Raw genomic sequence first — 23,158 nt, forward strand, 5'->3', positions numbered from 1 at the left:
AACAAGTCATCCCATGTTCTGGGGGTGGGGGGACGCTTTGACGCAGAAGTCCTAGACAAGTTTTCCGTCTGACTGTACACAATAGCACAAGAAATGTTCCTACGATAGGTGAAAATCTCCAATATGAAGAGGCCATGTTTTTTTTTTGTAAATAGTTTGACCCCGCCCCCATGAACGTGATCAGATCTAAATGCATCACAAATGAAAAATATTTGCCCCTGTTCTGTCTTTGGTTGTCAAGAAAGCGGGCAGCCCTCAAATAACCAAAAAGATGACCCACTTGCGCACTTCTCCAACTTAGAGGCCAAGTGTGCTTGCTTCACCCTGTTTGTCACTACCAGGTAAAATTTACTTAATGAACATTTTTAAACATCAAAATGTGAAGAAGCGGCCATCTTATTTGTCTGAATAGAGAAAAAAATAAGTTCTGTTAATTCTGGTTCCAGGTTCCGGCTACTGTAGGTTACCAGTAAAACGGACACAGGCAAAATGAGGATGATTTTTTGAAACACAAAAGAAATTTCAAAAGTTCTTTCAAGCTGTCTTTGATAAGATTTGAAGCACCGAACCAGAGAACTGAAAGACTCCAGCTGGTGTCAACCTGGGGTCATACAGAAACCACCTAAAAAATATGCGGATAGGTGCCAATTTTGATGACTTTTTTTCAGCTTATGATCCACAGAAAAGAAATTGAATGAGTGACCCGTGAATAGTTCATCGTACATATTGTAGCTGACCTTTCTGGCGGTGACTTATTTATTTTTGTCCATTTATGCAACCTTCTGCAAAGTTTCCCAACGTGGCGCCATAATTTGAGTTAAATGCCCGGAGAAAAAGAGGAAATGGATCCCGCGCCGAGGACATTGACTGAAGTGGAAGTGAACTCTATTAATAAATATATACACTGGTCTGCCCCCCCCCCCCCCCCAGCTCGCCACATTTCACGCAAAAAGCCGACGCGTGCTGACTAATGTGAACGTTCTCGCTCGGCCAGTGAACTTTTAAGCCCAAAAGTTGCACTTTCAAACCCTTTTTCAAGCGAGCGCATGTCCTCAATTGAGAATTTTGCTTTTTTTTTTTTTTTTTCCATTTTTCCGCGTGAAAACTCGATAGCTACCAAGTTGTTCTCCGTGTTTCAACAAAAAAAAAAAAAATAAAAGAAGCGTCAAAGGAAACCTGATAACTGTATGAGGAAGATAACAAGCTCAACTTTGCTGCAGCCGAGGTAGAAATATTTTATCTGGTCTTTGAAAAAAGTCTTTCCTTAAGCACGTTGGTAGCCTTCAAATGTTTTGACAGCTGCCTCTTAATTAGCTTCCACTTGTTCTTCAATGCCTCTCGCATTGTTCCCGGCACGGCTCCGTCTGGGTGGCGACGGCTCCTTCCACGCTGCCGCTTAACCCGTTTTTTTATGCCGCTCTTCTGAGAGAAAGCCGGCGATAGATACGGAGACGTCCGAGGCCGCCAAATAAATTTTGACCCTGCGGCATCAACTTTGGAATAACAGATGCATTTTTGTTCTTTACATATAATGTATTATAATAATCTTTTGTCAAAACGTGTATGTATGACGATATCGACGCTATTTCGCTATTGACAAATTGAGGTTCACTTGGCGCCGTTGCCCTCATTCGTCGACTTCAGGGTGCGGAATCAATGGATCGGTCTCCTGTCTGTATCTAAAGGATGGAAATTGTTAGGTTTATTGATTTTTATGTTTTTATCTGCATTAAAATTGTCTTTGTTCGTCTTCCATTTTTGCGGCGCCGCCGTGCAGCGGAATCGGTCGCAACTGGCCGTGGGCGTCGGGCGGCAGCAGCATCCTGGCCGAGTACGGAACGCTGCATCTGGAGTTTATGCACCTCAGCAAACTGTCCGGGAACCCCGAATTTTCGCAGAAGGTAAGGAGAGCATCATCAGAGCAAAGCAAAGCAAAGTAAATTTATTTGGATAGCGCATTTCATACACGGGGTAACTCACGGCAAAAGGCATTTGAAAACAAAGAGATAAAGCATTTAAAACGGCATAAAAACAATAAAAATGACAAACAAAATATTTTTAAAAAAGGACAAAACCACATACAGTGCAAGATATATGATCAAAAAGTGGATATATATTCTAAAAAGCATGAGAAAAAAAAGAAGAGTTTTCAACCTGGATTTAAAAATATTCACACTTCTTCCATTTCTGCGGAGTCATCTTTAGCAGCATCATCATCATCATCTTCAAACTTGACAATGGCGCATCTTTATTAACATTCCACACACAATAAACTTCACTGTTATATTTTTTTTCGGAAATCTTATTTCACGGCGGCACGGTGGATAAGCCGGTAGAGCGTCGGCCTCGCATTTCCGAGGACCCGGATTCGATCTCGGCTCCGCCTGTGTGGCGTTTGCATGCTCTCCCCCCGTGCCTTTGTGGCTTTTCTCCGGGTGGGCGCTCCGGTTTCCTCCCACATCCCAAAAACATGCAACATTAATAACTGGACACTCTAAATTGCCCCAAGGTGTGATTGGTTGTTTGTCTCGGAACTGGTGTACCCCGTCGACAGCCGGGATAGGCTCCGGCACTCCCCGCCACCCTCGTGAGGATAAGCTGCAAAGAAAATGGCTGGCTGGATGGATCTTATTTCATACGTGATGCAGCCTATCGAAATTGAAGTCTCTGGTGTGTCTTTTTTTTTTTTTTTCCCAGGTGATGAATATCCGCAAAGTTCTGAATCGCTTGGATAAACCTCAGGGACTGTACCCCAACTACCTGAACCCAAACAGCGGCCAGTGGGGTCAACGTAAGTACTCTTCATCAAGCCAAGTAGTATTTATTTTTGGGTGCGAGTAGGGCCTCTGTTACGTTTCTGTGTTTCTTGTTTTGCCGCTCCCGTTTTATTTGTTGCCCTTGAGAGCAAAGGTTTGCTCATGCCTGATTGAAAAACAAAATAAAGCTGAATTTGTCCGTTTCGCATCCAAACGGCGCCTTTCGAAAATGCTCCGATCTCTCTTTCAACTTGTCAGAGTTGAACAGAGAAGGCAATTTTTCACGCCTAATTACTCGTCAAGATGTTAGCCCTCCTTTTATGCGCAACGCCGCGGCTTCAAATAAGTGTATTTGTTTCATCTTTTATTAATATTTACTTCCTTTTTCTGTTGGTTTTACTTTGTTTGATGCTTAAATGTGGACCCGAAACTCTTTATCTTACATTAAAATATTCATCACAAGTGCGTTTGTTGTGCTACTTAGCATTTAGCCAAGTGTTTTATACAAATAGAATCGTCTTTTTTTTTTTTTTTTTTCGGCTCCAGACGGCAACTTTCAACCTCAACAACAACAAAAACAAAACCGCTTTAATGCTTTTTTGGCTGCAGAAAGTCCTTGCATAATTACCATGAAAATGCTTTTTCCTGCATAATTTATGACTTCGGGGTGTCTCCCCTCCTCCCCACCCAAAAAATAAAAAATAAAAAATCCCTCCGCTGGATCTTTATGAGCCAATCGTCGGCGGCGCAGCAGCTTCAAGCGTCGCCTTTTGAAGAGCATCTTTCGTCTTTGGTTTGTCAAATGTTTCTTATCATGCTCTATTTCAAGCATCTGTCACTCTCTCCGCACCTTTAACGACGCACTATGGCTGAAAATACAACTACAAGAGTGATGTAAAATAGGTTCCATTTTTGTAATGATGTTTTTTCGTTTTGGAAGAAAAATGAAGTTGTTACGGGAGAAAATGAAATTAAAAACTCGGTACAAAAATGTCAACTTTTTTTTTTTTGCCTGGAGTAAAATTTTCATTTCAAAGCTAAATATTTAAAACTCATATTGCGTACCAAAAATTCCAGATATTTTTCTTTCTATTTAGATGTATCACTGAATTTTTTTCATTGTCCCCCCCCCGCCCCAAAGTTGTTTTTGATACTGGAAAAGAAAAGTTTGGACTTGGATGTTATTTGCTGGACAGCGACCGTACACAGCCTGCACATTGAGCCAATTTACCATAAAACGTTTTGACTTTTTCCATCCATCCATTCATCCATTTTCTTAGCCGCTTATCCTCACAGAGTGCTGGAGCCTATCCCAGCTGTCAAGGGACAATCGCAGGGCACACCTACGGGCAATTGAGAGTCTCCAATTAATGTTGCGTGTTTTTTGGGGATGTGGGAGGAAACCGGCATGCCCAGAGAAAAGCCACAGAGGCGGGGGAGAAGATGGAAACTCCACACAGGCGGGTCCCGGTGCGACGGTCTAAGCGCTTCCGGTGCTGAAAATTCTCCTTGTGAATAATGCACACGGTGCGTATATTTTGTAAACGTCCAACCAGTCTGAAACATCCCCATCCACGCTTCACCATGCGCCATTCGACAACTTGTCGGCGAGGGTTCATGTTCGTTGCGGTCGTCTCAGAAAGACGAACACGGCGAACGTACATTTATGGATATATCTTTTTTTTATCAACTTTTGTTTTAAGACTACGTTATGACGTATGTTCACTCCCTCTATGTATAAAAAGGGGAAGTATGAGAGCGGGTGATTTCCCAGTTAGCGTCTTCCCCTGCTAGTAACGCATGCGCATTCATCACAAGGAGACTTTGCAGCACGGGGGAGCGCTCAGACCGTCACACCGGGATTGAACCCGGGACCTCAGAACCGTGAGGCCAAAGCTTTCCATCTGATCCACCGTGCCGCCCCACTTGACTTTTCTATTTATATTTTTTTACGTGGCTCTTTTTTCTCATTTGAGACGTTATGAAATACAGATGACAAAAGCCGAAAATGGCATTTATTTCCATTTTCCCCTCATCATTATGATCATGTCACTTTCTGACATTTCCTTTCCCTCTACACACACACACACACACACACAACACGGGCTGTGTTTGACGGAGCCGACACGTCGATGTTATCTGAGCGCGCTGAAGAGGATGATGGTGATGAATGTGAGGATGAGGAGGAGGCTCATCGGGACGCTTGTGTTGCAGATCACGTGTCGGTGGGGGGCCTGGGTGACAGCTTTTACGAGTACCTGCTCAAAGCCTGGATCATGTCTGACAAGACGGACGACGAGGCCAAGAAGATGTACTACGACGCGCTGCAGGTACACGCACGCACTGTCATATTTATAAATACACACAGTTAGGCTCCTCACACACACGTTGTGCAACTTGCGGGGACGGCGTGCAAAATTTACATCTTCAAACGGCACCTCGTGGCTCGTCGTCATTTATTTTTGCTCGAAAAGGTGCGACGGCGACGTCGCCGCGGTTCCTCCGCTGATGCATTGTGGGAGTCGGAGCAGATGGCCGCGCGCTTGCGTCGCCGAGCGCAGCCGAAGACGACGCACGCACGCATTTGCATGACAATACCAATCAGATTAATCTGCTCCAGCGCACGCGCACGGTGGCGTTGTCAGTGCAGCATCTTGAACGCAACATTAATCTTGAGGAGATGCTTTCCCAGTAATCCTTCTTGATCTTCGGGATTAAAAGTGGTTTATTTGTTGAGAGGAGATGCGACAAAGTGGATGAGCGTCTTTGGCGACTTGACTCGTTTTTAAGGGCTCGCCCAAAATCACAAAATCAAGCGCACGCACACACGCCGGCTTTATTCTATGCACCATTGACTCTTTTTCTTTTTCTTTATTTTTTTTTTTTTTTTAAACAAAAATGGCTGATTTCTTTTGATTTTTTTTTTTTTTTTTTTTTTTTTATGGTTCGATTGTTACGTCGACTCAACTTCATGTTGCTAAAAAGTGGCTGAAAATTTTATGGGGAACTACGGAACGAAACTTTTTGCGTTGCTCATACATCCTAGTATATCCATCCGTCCATTTTCTTAGCTGCTTATCCTCACAAGCGTTGCGGGAGTGCTGGAGCCACTCCCAGCTGTCAATGGGCAGGAGGCGGGGTACACCCTGAACCAATCGCAGGGCACATGGAGACACTCCCAATCACACCTTGGGGCAATTTAAGAGTGTCCAATTAATGTCGGACATTTTTGGAATGAGTAAGGGAACAACAGCACCCGGAGGAAACCCACACAGGCACGGGAGAACATGCAAACTCCTCACAAGTGGGGCTGCAATTTCAACCCCGGTACTCACAACTGTGAAACCAACGCTCGACACATTGGAGTTCTGGTTTCCCCCAGAGGGCTGTTATGACTATGGGGGGGAAAAAAAAATGTAATCATCTCATCATATTTACATCATCAATTTATGAACTACTTTTGGAATCAGAAATCAAGGGTAATAGTATTTTTTTTAACTACTCATGTGTGGTAACACAAAAATGCTTGTAATATCTCAACTTTATCATTTGTGATAAATGACGATTTGAAATGTTGTTACAGATTTTTACAAGAATCATGCAAATTGACACTCTAGATTTGACTTCACGGGCCACATAAAATCATGTGGCAGGCCAGATCTGACCCCCGGTTCTTGAGTTTGATAGCTTTGCTCTAACCCGTTGTTTCGTGCTGCCCTTTATTTATTATTTGTAAATAATTTAAAGCTGTATGAACCTCCCTTACTCTTCTTGAGTTTCCCCTCACTGCTGTTTTCCTTCACCATATTTTTATATCCCCTTTCTTTTCATCTTAAATGTCTCCTTAAATATACAGTACATGTACACTGAGCTAGATTGTTTATTTTAGCACCAAAAATTACAGTTTACCTATACTCAAAATCACTACAATATGGAGGAAAAAATGCGCGATTTGGGGTGGGGGGGTCCACAATGTGTTGAATCCACAATAAGCGAAGCGCAGTTCAGCGAGGGGCCCGTTGTAGTTAAATTCCAATACTGAGAAAATTGAACTTTTCCGGGTTCTCATTTCACGTCTTCACGGTTCTCCTGCGCAGGCCATCGAGAGCAGCCTGATGAGGAAGTCGAGCGGCGGCTTGACGTACATCGCCGAGTGGAAGGGGGGCCTACTGGAGCACAAGATGGGTCACCTGACCTGCTTCGCCGGCGGCATGGTGGCGCTCGGCGCCGACGGGGCGCCCGGCGACAAGACGGGCCTCCAGATGGAGCAAGCGGCCGAGATCGCCAGGACCTGTCACGAGTCCTACTCCAGGACCGGTACTTGGACGCCGAGCGCGTCGCGTCCAGTCGTGACCTTTCCATCCTGAGGGTTCTGCGCTTTGTTTGTTTGTTTTTTTTTTTAGTTTTAAAGCTGGGCCCGGAGGCATTCCGTTTCGACGGTGGCGTGGAGGCCATCGCCACGCGCCAGAACGAGAAGTACTTCATCCTGCGGCCCGAAGTCATCGAGACCTACATGTACATGTGGAGGTTCACCCACGACCCCAAGTACAGGGAGTGGGGCTGGGAGGCCGTCCAGGTGGGTTACCAATCGCCAGGGAGGTCATGGGTGGCGCTTTTTAGAAAACGACAACAAAAATTTTCTGAATACTTACAATGATAAAGATACAATATGTGAGTAATTGATGCACACACTAAAAAGGTTTAAAAATGGTACCTTGCTAGCGCCCAACAACAAAAAACTTTTGTAGTTTTTTTTATTTACAAAATATCACTCTGCCGCGTTATACTTTATAAAAAAAATATATATATATATATATAGTAGTCATAATATAATTCAATAGAATGTAAAGCGTTGTGCATCATCATGATTTCATTTGCATTGTGCCGCTAATCGCTAATGTGAACAATTTGGCTAATAGGGGACGGTGTAATAAGCAGAGACAGACTTCACACAGATTTCATAATGAAACAAAGAAGACCGATGCAACTAAATAGTTGTTGCTATTTTTTTTTTGAAGATAAAGCATATCTTCAGTAATTTTTTTATGTTATGCATGTGTAACTACCAATCACCTTTATTAATAATCATCTTTATAATGACCACAACGTTGCTTCTTGTTTTGTGAGCCTATCTGTGGTGTTTTGAATTGTGTGTTAGGATTCGGCTTGTGGGCTGTCAGAAATCAAAAGTTAAACACCCCCCCCCCCCCCAAAAAAAAAAAAAAAAAAAAAATCTAGGCCAAAGCCCGGATGTTTACCCTCAACCTCAGCACTTTGATGCGAACGTTTTAATGGCTCTTTTCACAGCGCTGAATACATAAGCTGCTTGAATTTTGAAAAAGGATTAATTTTGCAAGCCCGTGTTGTGACATTTGACCCCACCCCCCCCCCACCCCCACCCCGCCCCGCAGGCCTTGGAGGAACACTGTAAGGTGGAGGGAGGCTACAGCGGCGTCAGAGACGTCTACGCGTCCACGCCGAACCACGACGACGTGCAGCAGAGCTTCTTCTTGGCCGAGACGCTCAAGTAAGACGCGTGAGAAAACAAACATGGGGCGACATTCGCATCACTTATCGTGGAAATGAAATATAAACACCACAGCTAAAGACGGAGAATCCTTCAAAAGGTTGATGCTGAATAAATGATCACAAATCCGAATGTGACATTTCCTCAAAATTGCGATGCAAAATTGAGAGATCCGAATAAAGTAGCCACGTCGGCCGCCATCTTGTCAAATTGCAAACGCTACCAATGAATCTTTGCTATTCGGTGAAGATGAAATGATTTGAGGTTTTGTAATATTTCCTGTTTCTGGGTCACCATAACGTTGCTGTCGAGTGGAAATTTCCTATGTCCAAATATGCTCAAATTGCCATTTTTCACAAATCAATTCTATTGGTTAGTTCAAAGCTCGCCTGCTGTTATTTACTAATTTCATGTGTTGAAAGTAGCCCGAGAACAAATCAATTCACGCTCTTGAAGTGTTGTAAAACTGCAGCTCTTCCTTCACTCTGCGGGAGCTGTGGGGAATTATATCGCCTCAAGAATTAAAAATCTCGACGTTTTTAGGACATCAGATTCATTTTTTGCTCTTTGGCTCTAAGATCTTGGACAAAGTTGTCCGGGAAGATGACGTAACCACACTTGTCTGCTTTTGCGAAGCAATTCATGGGTTGCCGCGATTCCGCCCAAGTGCGTGTCCGAACGTTTTAATCAAAAATAATGTACTCTTTATTTTATTTATTTTTTTAAATGGGTTGTATTACCGATTGAACCTTATTTTGGGATAGCGTATACTATACGCCGGGGTGTCCCAAATCATTTTTGGCACGGGCCACATTGTAGCGCCAATCTTCTGAGGGCCGTTATGACTGTGAAACCCCAGAAATCCTTAATTGCCTCATCATTTTTTACTCACAAAAATGACAAGCTAGTTTTGGAATCAGAAATCAAGAGTAATGGTTTTTAATTATTGTTGGTGTTTGGTAGCGCGAAAATGCGTCTAATATCTCGTTATCATTTATATATGACAATTCCGCACAGATTTGCAGAAGAATCATGAAAATTGACACAGATGATTTACCTTCACGGGCCACATTAAATCATGTGGCGGGTCGGATCTGGCCCCCCGGGCCTCGAGTTTGACACCTGTTTGTGTATGCCAACTTAAACGATGCAGGTGGAGTTTTTTTTTTTTTTTTTTTTTTTTTCTTCCCTTGGTTAAGCGTGACATATTTTTCATGCATACATGACGAACTTCCATACCGTTAGCCTTTCATTCTCATTTTTTAACACTTTCAGGTAACAAATTCAACAACAAACGAGAAGTTGCCTCGATTCAACCGTTGCGGATTTCGATGATTCGGATGACATGACAAAAAGACATTTTTAACAAGCACATTGGGGTTTTTAATTTGGGCAATTATGCTATTACGATGACGTTACATAGTTATATATGTTACATGATGGTGTAGGTACTTGCGCACACGTTCCACATCCAAGCGTGTACTAACGCCGACGTCGCTTGGCAGGTATCTGTACCTCCTGTTCTCGGACGACGAGCACATCCATTTGGAGCACTGGGTGTTCAACACGGAGGCTCACCCCCTGCCCGTCATCAGGAAGGAGCCTCCGGAGCGCACCAACGAGGTGGAGTAGAACTTCGGGGAGCTTCTACAACCGCTCCCAGGTTTGGATTCCTCCCGGCCGGAAGCCGCGGGCGGGGTCGAAGCCGACTTTGGTCTGCCGCGCCTTCTCTCGGGTATTTATTTTATTCAACCACTCACGCGTGGTCCTGCGTTTATTCCTGGCTTCCACGACGACTTTTTTTTTTTTGCGTGGAGCTTTCAAACGCCAGGAGATCTCAGATTGCCGTCTTAGGCGCTAGCGAGAGGATGGCAAGATGGACGACGTCTCCCTGCCGCGTCGTGTTTGACAGGAAAAGCCTGATTTGGCCTTCAAGGGGCGGAGAGGGGAAGTTTGCACTTGCTGCTCCCTGACGTCACTTCCTGTGATTGTGTTTACAAGAAGACGCCATCTTCAACTTGTTTAAGCTTTTTTTTTTTTTTTAACGTCTGAAAGCTTTTACTTCATCAGTAGCATTGGAAAGCACTTCAAAAAAAAAAAAAAAAAAAAACGGGGCGGGGGGTTAAGTTATTACATCCTTTATTGATGAATTACATATCCAGACAGCCCTCATCAAGACTTTTAATTTGAGGTATGACTTGATGCTAAAGTCTCAAACCAACAATGTAGCATTGTGACGCTAGAGCTAGCCTAGCGTGAGATTTGCAGCCAAAAATTTTGCCTTCACAACAAAAAAATAATGTTCACTTTTCACTGAATCGTTCTGAGAATTATTCATCATTTCTTATTTGATTGATTTATCCATTTTGGCTGTTTACATATTGTATTAATGAGAGTATTTTGAGATCTAAATATTGGAGCTCTTCAATTTCTTTGAGAATGTCAATGGGTTATTAAAATTAGCATTTTAATGACGGAGAGGCCTTAAAGTGATCTTCGAGCATTGACGTGTTTGCGATGGCAAAATCGTCGGAGCGAGTTTCCCGCAGCGGCTGTTCCGAACGTTCTTTTCAGCCGGGTGGGACGTTTTCTTGTGGAGTGAGACCTCGCATGTAGATAACTAGTCTTTGAATCTCTCTTTTTTTTTTTTTAATATATATTTTCGAGTCCCACTATTTCATTTTTCATCTGGAATCAAGCAGCTAGTCGCCCAAACCTTTGTTTTAGATGTTTTTTTTTTTTCTTAATAATTCTTCATCTGCCGCACGAAAGAGGCTGTCGGACCGCTCGAGCCGTACCGAGTTCCGCTGGAGGCGACGCCGCGGTCAGTTTGACGGAGGCCTGTCGGGTCGGCGGCCGTGTTGCCGTGACGCCTGGCCCAAAAGCCGCTTCGCATCTTGTGCCTTCGCTTCGAGGCTGCGCTCGCAAACGAAAACGGGCGTGAAATATGAGCGCTGTAGCTTTAAGAGGGGAAAAGGTGCAGCGAGCCTCCCCGCCCGTGGAGGGTGACGCATTCAAGAACCGCCCACAAAATAGGAAATTACGCCCTGTGTGGAGACTGTGAAACTGGCACACAAAATAAGACGTATCGCGCAGTTATGCCTCGCTATATCGCCTTTTATTTATTGTGAGTTTAGCGCATCGCAGATCGTTTTGTTTTATAGTACAGTACAGTAACGCAACTCGCTGCGCATCCGTGATAAACACGGTTAGCTAGTTGAATTTAGCCTTGCCATCGCTAGTTAAGAGCAACCAGTAATCCGAACCAGGTGGTATTAAAAAGGGGCAGGATGGAAACAGCCACTGGTGCACTTTCAATTGATTTATTAAACAAAAAGCACATTTGTACGCAGTCGCTGGACACCGCAGCGGCTAACGCTAACCCCAGGAAATGGCGTGCCATCGTTACCATGCTGTAAATGGCGACCCCAAGTGGACAACGTTGTACCTGCGCCTCACTTGCAAAATATATATACTTTGATGCTGGTGAAGAAGCATATGCATGAAACATTAGAAAATATATCAATAAGGACTGGAGGGGATTTCAACCATCGTTCTGAACCACATTATTGATAAATTTGGGATAGCGACCAAAAGAGATCACAGATTTGCGCTCCTTGCTAAAAGCAACGTCTTGCATGAAAGCCGTACGTCAAAACGATCTACTCGTATCTCAAGGCGTCGCTCTAATTGGAAAAGAAATCCGAATTCCAAACTTTTGAACAGCTGCTACCTAGCGCATACAATAATATTAGAAATAAATAATGGCATGTTACTTTGGGAGCAAAAAAAAAAAAAAAAAAAAACCAAAACACTGGAGTATGGTATTGTGGACATCTTTCGTTTAATGTAAACAAATGCTCTAAATGAAAATAGCGCTAAATTCAGAATTACCGTGAAAACCCTCAAAACAACCACTTGGAAATCGGCAAAGTGGTAGAACGCGGCACACTGTGCTGTGTGCGCCCCCTATTGGTTAACGTGGTTATGAACCCGAGTCGCAATAGCTGCTGGCGTTTTGTTTTTATTTTCTTTCTGTTCGACACTGACCCCCAGCGTCAGGAAAGCTCATTACGGCCAACTGCTGACAGTGTGACGTGACGTTTTTTGTTTGTGGCGACCGCAACGCGCACACGGCCTCGATCTGTACGCCAACACCGCGTGCACAAACTTCCGCCGCGCTGCGTCCGTTTAACAATAGTTGGAGCGTGACGCGGCTTTCAGAAATCTGGCACCTTTCAACCAACATGGCCGACGACGCAAGGGTTTCTGTGGAGATTTTGATGGTGTCAGTCTGCCACACTTGGCGGATGCTGATTTAAAAATAATAATAATAAATAAAAAGTTCTTGTTTCTGGATTGGTTGGTTGCAGATTGGGTCGCCACATGAGCCTGCCGATGTTGGCACGTACTCTGTACAACAGTGACACCCGGTGGCCAGAGAGCAACATAACAGCTAATTGCAGAAAAATTTGGGGCTGTTTTTTTTTTTTCCATTTGCTTTTGAAACCAAAATACATAACACTGGCAACATTTTGTTTCAGTTTTACACATTTTTTTTTTTACACTTGATGTTATTAAATGACGCACTTCATTTAAAGCCCCCCCTCCACCCCCCAAAAAAAAAAAAAAAAACAAACCAATCAGATCGTGAATCAAGGATTCTTAATTTTTTCAATTTCTGTTTGTGATTGTCATGTTCAATTGTGTTAATTTATTATGACTGTTACTGTGTACGTTTGTAACTTTTGGTAACAACAACCGAGGAGAACGTCAAAGAGGAAGTCAAACAAAAAAGATGGACGTCGACATCATCTTTGTTGTCAGGACAACGCGTGAATGTACCGACCAATGTGAAGTGAAATAACTTTCACACCTTTTATTCTTTGTGACCTTTTGTTTGTTTTTTGGTTTTTTTGCTCTTTTAAATTTTTTGTCAGTTTTTGTTTTTAGGTCTTCATTTTGTTTTTATTTTTTTGTCAGAGTTTTATTTTTTACTTTGATTTTGATTCTTATTTCATCTTTTTTTCTTATTTTGACCTTTTTGTTCATTTACATTTTTTGTCTTATTTTATTTTTGTCTGCATAATTGTTTTTTTTTCTTTTTCTTTACACTGTCACTTTGAGTGTCATATTGTTTCTTTATGTCATGCATTTTTGTTGAGTTTTTGTATTTTTTTTTTTTTTTTTTGTCCCCCCCTTTTGTTTTGTTGCTTCCATTTGAATTTCACGTTGACTTTTTCCGTTCATTTTTCTGGATGTGGAGAGGACGACGGCATCTTCGTCTTGGTTGTCGGGTCTTTATATTTTATTTGTTTCCCTTTTGTTTATTTTCTAAATCTTTTTTTCCCCCTTTCTCTGGTGGTCTTCCGCTAAAGAACTTCATCCCGTCTCTGCAAGCCCAACGTAGCAAAAATGTAATTCATGGAGAAAAATGAACTTCAACTAACACAAGGGGGAGAAATTTTTGCAACAAGTTGAAAGTTGACCCAACCGTCCGCTGTTCCAAAGACATTTTTCACTGCGTTGTTGATTTGACATCCTCGTTTTGTGACAATCCGGAGGGGGAAAGAAAAAGCGAAGGGAACAAAATGTCAACGTGGGCTGATTTTCACTGGATTCAGTAGTTCAATTCCGGCGGCTGGGAAGCGTCGGCCTCACGGTTCTGAGGTCCCGGGTTCGATCCCGGACCCGCCTGTTTTGGAGTTTGCGTGTTCTCCCTCTTCCTGCGTGGCTTTCCTCCCACATCCCAAAAAACACGCAACATTAATTGAACACTCTAAATTGCCCCAAGGTGCGACTGTACGTGCGGCTGTTTGTCTCGATGTGCCCTGCGATTGGCCGGCGACCGGTTCAGGGTGTCCCCCGCTCCCTGCCCGTTGACAGCTGGGATCGGCTCCAGCACTCCCCGCGACCCTCGTGAGGATAAGCGGCTGGGAAAATGGATGGAAGGATTCTCATTTGTTGCGGCGGTGAATTGTCAAGCTGCAAAATTAGGAAAAGTGAAATTATTAAATTGACGTTTTGTTGCAGGCGCGCGTCTACCGAAACATATTTTCCAAACTTTTTTTTCGAGTTGAACTACTGAATGAAATGTTCCGCATCTTTTTGCCGCGCTTTTCAAAATGATGGGGATGAACGTGCACATTTTTCATGATTTCGGGAAGCGTACGTGTGACGTTTAAAATATCCGAGGTGTCGATTTTGTTGCTCACCGTGTTTGATCGGCGACTTGTATGATTTTTAATATTTCGAACACGTGAGGGCAATCTTCCGTTCACGTGAACGTTTTCCGAGAATCATTCCAGTTTATTTTCATTTGCGGATAAATGTTTGATGATTGTGTTTTGGGGGGAAAAACATGATGATAGTGATTATTATTATTATTCCTAATATTATTGTTAATATCGGGTAGTGGCCGAGAAGCCGCTGGACGTTTCTCTGGAAATTTGCAGATTCCAATTGAGATTACTGAGCTGCAGACTTTTTTCATAAACTATATTTGTTATACTTCTATAGTCAACAATAAAAATGAGATTTTATTAGGTGCCGCTTGTGGATTCTTGTTTTGATTCTTTTAGGAAAACATCCAAATTTTTTTTTTTTTTTTTTTTTGGGGGGGGGGCTTGTGAATGTGTAGTACAACATTTTTACCACCAGGGTGCGGCATAGTCGCAGAAAGAGGAAACGTAGATTTATATATATTTTTTGATGATGTGCTGGTATTTGGAAAGATTGAAATGTTTCAAATGAATGTGTCAAAGCAACTAAAAAGGATTATTATTTCCAAATGAGGGTTCGAATCGAGTGTTCATGTTTGAAATGTGATTTATGGCTTCAAACTTCTGCTTATTTATGCGGCTTTAGACCTGATTTGGGTTTTAAAAGTAGGGTTCCGAGACGGGGGTCAGGTTTTTCCATCCTGGTCTCGGATTTCAAGACAACGAGTACGAACATTTAAAACTAAATTTGGGGTTTCAAGTCAAGTGTTCGGTTAAGGTTTCAAATTAGGCTTTTAAAAGTCGGGTTTCAAGAGGTCGAGTTTAGGATTTCAAAGCCGGTTCAAGTTTCAAGACATGGTTCGGGTTTCAAGTTCAACCTCAACGATGACATTTCCAATTTCAAATGAGGGAAAAGGTTTGAAATGCAAACTTTTGCCTTTGTGTGCTCGCTGAATTTTGCAGTTTCTGATCTTCATGTTGGCAAAGCGATTGGAAACAGATGGCAGGTTGTTTATATGTTTTTTTTTTTTTTCATTATTATTAGTCTTGGCGGCACGGTGGTTCAGCTGGACAGTTTTGAGGTACCGGTTCAATCCCGGACCCGGCCGTGTGGAGTTTGCACGTTCTCCCCCGTGCCTGCGTGGCTTTTCTCCGGGTGGGCACTCCGGTTTCCTCCCACATCCCCAAAAAACACGCAACATGAATTGGACACTCGAAATTGCCCGTAGGTGTGATTGCGAGTGCGGCTGTTTGTCTCCACGCGCCCTGCGATCGGCTGGCGACCAGTTCAGGGTGTCCCCCGCCTCCTCCCCGTTGACAGCCGGGATAGACCCTTGCGAGGATAAGCAGCTAAGACAATGGATGGATAATTTGAAAACTAGTTGTACTCTAATGAGGAATACATTTAATATTTGATGTAAAAGAAGAGAAATAAATGGAAATATGTAAAATAATCACAAATGTATTTCCCAAAATTGGACTTATTAGGCCTTCCTTCCCTAGTTTGGTCTGGGGCAGGAGATTCTGTTCTCTTGCAGGTTGACCTACTTTCTGTTGCTGTGCCTGAACGCGTCGCCGCCGTTCCCACGGTCCGTGAAGGCAGCACGCACTGTTGAGGCGATCCATGGCAACAGGAGCGCAGCAGCAGCAGCAGCAGCAGCAGCAGCAGTAGAAGAAGCTGAAGCTGAAGCTGGGGCGGGGTGGGGGGGCAGCTGCTGCTACCGCCGAGTCCGTCGCGCACGCTCGCCGACCGAGTCCGGCCTCGTGCACGCGCACGCACCTCCATGTAACCGCGGAGCACCGAGGAGGGGTGACCAATCCGGTGCGGCGGCTCCTCGTTCGGGCTCCCAAGGTGACCGAGCGGGCGGGGGCCGGCAGTCAGACGGCAGCTCCGACTTCCGCTGCACGTCAGCGGCGGCTGAATCTGGCCGTACCCGCACTTCGGAGCGCCGACGGCGGCTGCGTTCGCGATGCGCGCCGCTCGCATCTCCGGAGCTTGAAATTCTCCGCGTCACTTTTTTCCCCCGCCCCCCCCCCCTCCTTTTTTTTTTTTTTTTTTTTAAATTTTTTATTTATTTATTTTTGAGTACATGTTCTGTCGTTCGGAACCGAAGCAAAATGGGAGATGTGATTAACAGCCTGCCGCGTCATCCATCTGAATATACATTGTTGGGTTGCTGTGCGAATGATTTTTGTTGAATGATTCAAGCTCCCATCTCCATCAAGCATCTGAAGCATCATCGGGAAGATGGCGACTGGGTCGGGTTGGCAGCAGTATTACTGCCCCGCCGGTCAAGGGAAATACACTTCGTCTTCTTCCTCCTCCTCCTCATCCTCGTCGTCGTCGTCGGCGGCGGCGGCGGCGGCGTCGGCGACGTCCACGTCCTCCTTCCAGTCCGGCCTGGCCATGGAGTACACCCAAGACCTGCACCTGAAGATGAGCAAGAAGATCGCCCAGCTGACCAAGGTAAGGGGCGCAGATGTTTGGGGGCGCGTGGGGGGGGGGGGGGTCTTTTTGCATCCCGAGACGCGACCGCTGCCTTTAACTCTCGGTCCCAGACCCCCTTAGCGAATTCGCATGTAGTACGTTTGCACCCTCGGCGGTGCAGATTTCTTCAAGATACCGCAAGCATTGGAATTTCCCTCGACTTTGTGTAGTTCTTCGGTTCATTCGGCGTTGTTAATAGCGCAGAATCTCAGAGGTGAAAACGCGGTGTTTCCAGTCCGCCGGTAGCCGAACTGTCGGTTTCAAATGCGAGAGAACGTCACGTTTCTGCAAGTTGCTCGTGAGATTTCTCACTATGTTGCATTCGATACATGGTTTTTAATGCACGCCGAATCCGAGAGCAGCCTCGCGCGTTGCCATCGCCGTCGTCAACGGACGCGACGAGAGCGCGCAGCAGCGTCTCGGGGGCTGCCAAGTCTTCATTTTGGCGATTCTGAATGAAAGTTTGCCGTGGTGTTGCTCCGGAGAGGTGTGAGGATGCCTGAAGGTGAGAGCGTGTTGTCGGGATGCGGCATCCGTCAGCGAGGCGCGTGCGGGGTCGTCAGCCGCAACAGTCTGCTCACATTTTCTTCGTGTTGAAACTTTGGAGCCTCGATAGATTTTGGCAAACTGGACCGGTTTTGACGTTTGACAGCCATAAAAAGTAAAAAGTAGCCAAACTAGTCAATTCGCTTTTACGTGCTCGCAAGGGATCTCGAAGCGGTCCCGCCAACTGTTTGCGTTTCCACCACATTTGGTCAAGTTCAAGTTAAATAGAGCAGAAAGAAATTAAAAACTCTTTGGTCATCATTCATTCTTATCTTGCAGTAATGTTTACCGAATTTCGCAGAGGATACGGAATGGATGCCGATATTGTTTTATTACCTGCGCGCGTGTAGCTGCGCCGTTCGCGTCCAAATATCCTTTCAGTACCATGTTACGACATCGGCCTCCGTCTTTATGCGAGCGGAGATTCACGCACCCGTATGTTTATTTGTTTTTTTAAATTCACGACATGTCATTTATGGAAGTAAATTAGTGTCACAAGGATTTGAATTTGAAATGGAAAGTGATCACATTTTCAACAGTTGCTCCAATTCGCTGTATGTGACACGCGTGTGGAGCAGGTGACGTCACGTGACTAAGAAAGCCGTCACTGCGATTGGCTGGCTGTTCGGTTCTGACCTGGAGTAACCCTGCCTGCTGGCACAGACGGTGAACTTCAGACAGCGAATTGTAGCCAGTTGCAGTGTTGACATTGAAAAGTTACACTGAAATACAATTATTGAAAATGTGATTCCATTTCAAATTGAAATCCTGGTGGCACTGATTTACTTCCATCCTAATTCTCTTTCCGTTTAGCTCTGAAGTAAACGTGGCAACGACTCAAGGCTTCAATCTTTTCAAGTCCGACTGCTTCCAAGTGTTTGCTGCAAGTCACGTGACTTGCATGTCTGATTTTCCCCACTGAAATTAGTCCTAAAAATGTGGCCTGATTTATTAATGTCACACAGGCTGTGAATACATTCTGGAAGAAGAAAAAAAAAAAAAGTGACGTAGACAACGGATACGGTGGACCCGCGCGTACTCGTGCAGTCACTTTTCGTCTCATCCATCCATTTTCTTAGCCGCCTATCCTCACGAGGGTTGCGGGGAGTGCTGGAGCCTATCCCAGCTGTCACCAGCCAGGAGGCGGGTGGGTCGCACCCTGAACCGGTCGCCAGCCAATCGCAGGGCACATCGAGACAAACAGCCGCGCTCACAATCACACCTAGGGGCAATTTTCGCGTCTTTTTGGGAGGTGGGAGGAAACCGGAGTGCCCGGGGAGAACACGCAAACTCCACGCAGGCGAGTCCGGGATCAAACCCGAGTCCTCAGAACTGTGAGGCCACCGTGCCGCCGCTTTTCACTTCAATTCTGTACTTTTTCTTTTTCGTCTTCTTTGTATTCATCCCCCTAAACGCTTCTTGCTGCATGCGTCCACTTATTCAATATCTTCACCCCCGCAATCCAATCATAACTGGCGTCAACTCAAAAACGAACAGTTGGTCGGCGTTCAAAGAATATCGGCTCGTACAGGTGCTCGGATTTGCCCGATATTTCATGCGCTTTATCGTTTCGCTTCCGTTTGCTGGAATTTGCAAAGCTTTCTATGCAGATTGCGATGAACTATTTCTGCACGCAGCCAAGTCGTCGGCGGCTGCTTTTAGCTTACGCAATGCTCCACAATAAGCAAGCAGCACAGCGTTTTACGGCGCTCGGCGGCCTTTCAAGGGCATTCCGGAACTTCCGGACTTGCCTTGGGGGAGGTCTGGGCTTTGAAAAAAAAAAAAAAATATATATATATATATATATATATATATATAATAAAAATAAAAACGACACATTCCTAAGCAGGTTGGAACTCGTGGCAGGTCGGAGTGTGTCATTAGCATCTTGCGTGCACACACACAGACGTTTGATTAGGTACGGCCGAGGCTGCCAGGTGGCGTCCTTTCATTTTTTTATGACTTGCTTTTAAAATGTGGCTTTGAATATGAAAGTAAAAAGTAACGCTTAGCAAACGAGGTGGAAGCCATTTGTGGGGATTTGGAAGCGAGAGAAGTAGAAATATTTGTGGGATCTTGTGATTTTTCAGCCAATAAATACTGCAATTTTTTTTTGGGGGGGGGTGGTACGTTCTAAGACATCATAAAAGTTTTATGGTTTATGGATACTAGATGAAAATAAGCCCAATTTGTCAAGCGAATGCAAAAAAAAACCCCAAAAAACAATTGACGGTGACAATAAGCGGTGGATCGGTGATGCGGAAGGTGAACAACACGTCGAAGTGGTGGCTATCTGCTGAGTTGCCGAGTTTTTATGCTAACGAGTCTCTGGAATTATTTATTTTTGTATTGTAAATAAAATATCAAATCGTAAAATATTTGAATGCACATACATGTTGGAATTTTTTCACTCAATCATGTAGTTGGTTAATCAAGATAAAATCAACGCGCTAAAGGTAATTAGAATTTTTCTCGGGTTTACGGTTTAGATACATAATTGCTATATTTTGTTGAATTTTTACACGCCACCACACTTCAAATTGTATATACATTGAATAAATGCACATTCATTTGATGAAATACTTGTTTAAATTAGTTTTTGAAAAAATATTTGGCATTTTTATTTGTATTAAAATTGAATACATTGAATCTGTTGGTTGATTGCGAAGTCGTGAAAAATACCGATTAGCTTTTTTCAAACCTCAAATTTCCCGGCCGGCTCCTTTCCTCGGATCGGTTCCACCGCACGTGACGCGTTCCGGGCCTCGCCGCAATTCCCGCCGTTTGCGCTTTCTAATCCGGCTAAACGGCGTTTCCGGCAGGACGGAAAGCCGCGGGGAGATTTGTGAGCGTGCGTTTGATTAACCTGCGCAGGAAGGAGGATGCAATTCTTTGACAGATTTCATTAAGATACCGCCACTGTGGGCGCGCGGCGGGCACGTCGGCGAAGTATGATTTGTCGGCTGCGTTTCTTTGTTCTGATTGGCCGACTAGCAATCGGCCAATCGCGGCGCAAAAACCCCTCTTGCGCCTTACCGCCGTCGCCACGGAGACGCCGTCAAAGTATGATGTACCGGACTGTTTATGTCACCGGACGCAGAGATTATGGAAGAAGAGACGTCGGCGTTGCGCCCACCGCTCGATGGATGTCACGACAAAATGGCGGCATTTAAAATGCATCAATAGCTTTTGTGCCGGCAGTCTATTTGTGTACAATAGCATTTAGCACGTAGCCTAGCATTTTCACATAGCAGTAACATGTTGGATTCTGCATCTATCGAGAGCTTTACATAATGCTGGATTTTGCATATAGCTTAGCATTTAACTAGTATGTTACCTCAAGCACGTAGTTTCACATTTTCACGTCATTTTAATCAAAAATGTTGGATTTAGTGCGCAGAGAGAGCTTTAATTAGCATAGCTTAGTGTTACACTTTAAAGAATGGAGTCACACGGTTCTTTGTGCCGCATATTAAAGTTGTATTTATTTTGTTTTTGTAAACAGCACAGAATACACATTTAGCTCACAGCACAAAAGTAGCATCCGTTAACAGTTACCTGCAACACATCGCCCCCCGCTGGCGAACTGCTGCTATTATAAGAACGAACACACTTCAAAGAAAATATGTTGTACGTGTCCAGTTACAGAAGGGTTGAATTTGAGCGGTAAAGAATTATTTTTAAAAAATGTGTTGTGTTGTGTTTACCCGGGTGGGCCAAAAATAATAATGTTTAGAACTGTACATGTTATGTTATTCAAACCCAATGTGCCGCATTAGCACTTGAAGTTAGCACGTAGCTGTGCATTTTCATAGCATTTTGCTTGTTGGTTAAACGAGAGTTTCATTTAGCACATAGCTTAACACTTTCATGTAGCCTTTTGGTTTATAGTTTAATCACAAATGTTGGGGTTAGCATTCGTCTTTTCCCGTCTGCGTCACTTTATTACATAATTTAACAGAACATGTAGCGCAATCAAAAATGTTGGATTTAGTGTGCACAGAGAGCTTTAAATAGCATAGCTTAGCAGTTGACGTTAGCACGTAGCTTTGCATTTTCATGGCATTTTTCTCGTCAGTTACAATGAGTTTGATTCCGCACATAGCTTAGCATTTTGATGTAGCCTTTTGGTTTATAGTTCAATCTCGAATGTTGGGGTTAGCATTCATCATTTCCTGTCTGTGTCTTTTTGCTGTATTTTCACAGAGCATTTAGCGCATCAGTTCCATCAGAAATTCTAGACTTGCATAACGCATTCCATTTTCATTGCGTTTAGTTTCCATTAATAATATTTGATTTCGCACATAGCATAGCATTTTTGTGTAGCCTTTAGTTTGTCCGTTGAATGTGTTATTTAACGTCTAGAAAGCTTTACATGGCGGTTCTGTGTTGCGTGATTAGCATAAGCAGTTGATTTAGCATTTAGCATCGCACGTCCGTATATTGTCATGGGCGTCGTTTGGCTGAGGCGTTTTCGGGCAGCGTTTCAGCTCCTCAGTTTCACCAGACTTTCCTTTAGCCTCATTTGAGACTTTATCCGCTTTATTGGCGCGGCCGCGTGCTAACGAGTCCATCAAAGTTGAATGCGCGACAACAAAAGAGCGCCGCAGTTTCCATGACAACAAACCCCCTGGAAAGAAGAAAAACAGAGACAGTGGGGGGGGGGGGGGGGGGAAGTGTTCTACTTGCAGAGAGACAAACGCTCGCAAAAGAGAACAAACGAGAAGCGTCAACGTAGCGCTAATATGCTAACTTGACACGGCTGGCTCTGGAGAACGCGCTCTAATTACGGAGCACGAGTAAAGTTCGGGGAAGTTTCTCGTCCTCGGGTGCGCCGACCCCACCCGAACCTCCCCGTCGGAGTTCGGCGGGTTTCTCTCAGGCTGGCGTCGAGAATGCGAGTCAGCGCTTGTTTGCGTTTGCGCGTTTGACAAGCTGCGCGCGCTTCCCCCTGGCCGCGGCGGCCATCGTCGCCCCGTTCACGGCGTCCGCTCACGAGCGCGTACGGCGTGGCGAGACGTCGACAAGACGTTTCTTCTGCACTTCAGTCACGTGACAGGAAGTTGGGAAAAACTGAGCGATGTCCTTCTTGTCGCAATGAGATTTTCTCCTTTTTTAAAAAAAAAAAAAAAAAAAATGCCGCCTTTACCACCGTAGTTTGAAAAGTCAAATGTTAGCAATGCGTTAGGTAGTCATAGTGGTTGCCACATCTGCGTCACAGTCAAAGTTCTGGGTTCGATCCTCGGGCCTCCCACTGTGCGGAGTTTTCACGTTCTTTTCCCAGAACGCCATTCACGAAGTCGGAATTTCTTTGCCGTCCGTCGTCACGGTGACGCGTCCGCCGCCCGCGCACAAATAACAGCGGTGACGTCGGATTAGAGATTTGTCGCTTTGAGCGGCACGCCGCCGGTGACTCATCTGACCTGATTTTTGCAAAGCGGCAGTAGCGCGGCGCAGCCGCTCGGTTCGGAAAAAGGAAAATACAAACGGCCGAGTAACGCGCATCCGTCGTGGCCGTGGCGCCGTATGCTCGACGCGGTTGCGGGCGACTCGCCCCCAAACGTATTTCATGTGCGGCTGACGTACGTGTCGGTCCCCAAAAGTTCATTTGAGTTCGGAA

General features: G+C 44.6%; 2 protein-coding genes across 4 annotated transcripts in view; both read left to right on the top strand.

Moving 5' to 3' along the window:
• man1a1 (mannosidase, alpha, class 1A, member 1) overlaps window positions 1–12,588 on the top strand; it is a 71,851-nt gene extending 59,263 nt beyond the window's left edge. The window contains exons 6-13 of one of the 2 annotated variants that reach the window (XR_009793919.1): window positions 1,778–1,901; window positions 2,698–2,791; window positions 4,971–5,086; window positions 6,854–7,073; window positions 7,160–7,332; window positions 8,168–8,283; window positions 9,789–10,018; window positions 10,101–12,588. Coding sequence is in view for 1 of the 2 variants with exons in the window: in XM_061813192.1 (XP_061669176.1) it covers window positions 1,778–1,901; window positions 2,698–2,791; window positions 4,971–5,086; window positions 6,854–7,073; window positions 7,160–7,332; window positions 8,168–8,283; window positions 9,789–9,915 (970 nt within the window). In the remaining variant the exon portion in view is untranslated. Of the gene's footprint in view, window positions 1–1,777; window positions 1,902–2,697; window positions 2,792–4,970; window positions 5,087–6,853; window positions 7,074–7,159; window positions 7,333–8,167; window positions 8,284–9,788 lie in introns of both variants that reach the window. The other variant, XM_061813192.1, reaches the window with a different exon arrangement.
• A 4,042-nt stretch (window positions 12,589–16,630) lies between these two features.
• fam184ab (family with sequence similarity 184 member Ab) overlaps window positions 16,631–23,158 on the top strand; it is a 34,174-nt gene continuing 27,646 nt past the window's right edge. For both annotated transcript variants that reach the window (XM_061812189.1, XM_061812190.1), the window contains exon 1: window positions 16,631–16,971. In XM_061812189.1, coding sequence (XP_061668173.1) covers window positions 16,753–16,971 — 219 coding nt within the window. In that variant the 5' untranslated portion in view covers window positions 16,631–16,752. The remainder of the gene's footprint in view (window positions 16,972–23,158) is intronic.

The sequence above is a fragment of the Syngnathoides biaculeatus genome, chromosome 23 (assembly GCF_019802595.1).
Source record: "Syngnathoides biaculeatus isolate LvHL_M chromosome 23, ASM1980259v1, whole genome shotgun sequence".
Classification (NCBI taxonomy): domain Eukaryota; kingdom Metazoa; phylum Chordata; class Actinopteri; order Syngnathiformes; family Syngnathidae; genus Syngnathoides; species Syngnathoides biaculeatus.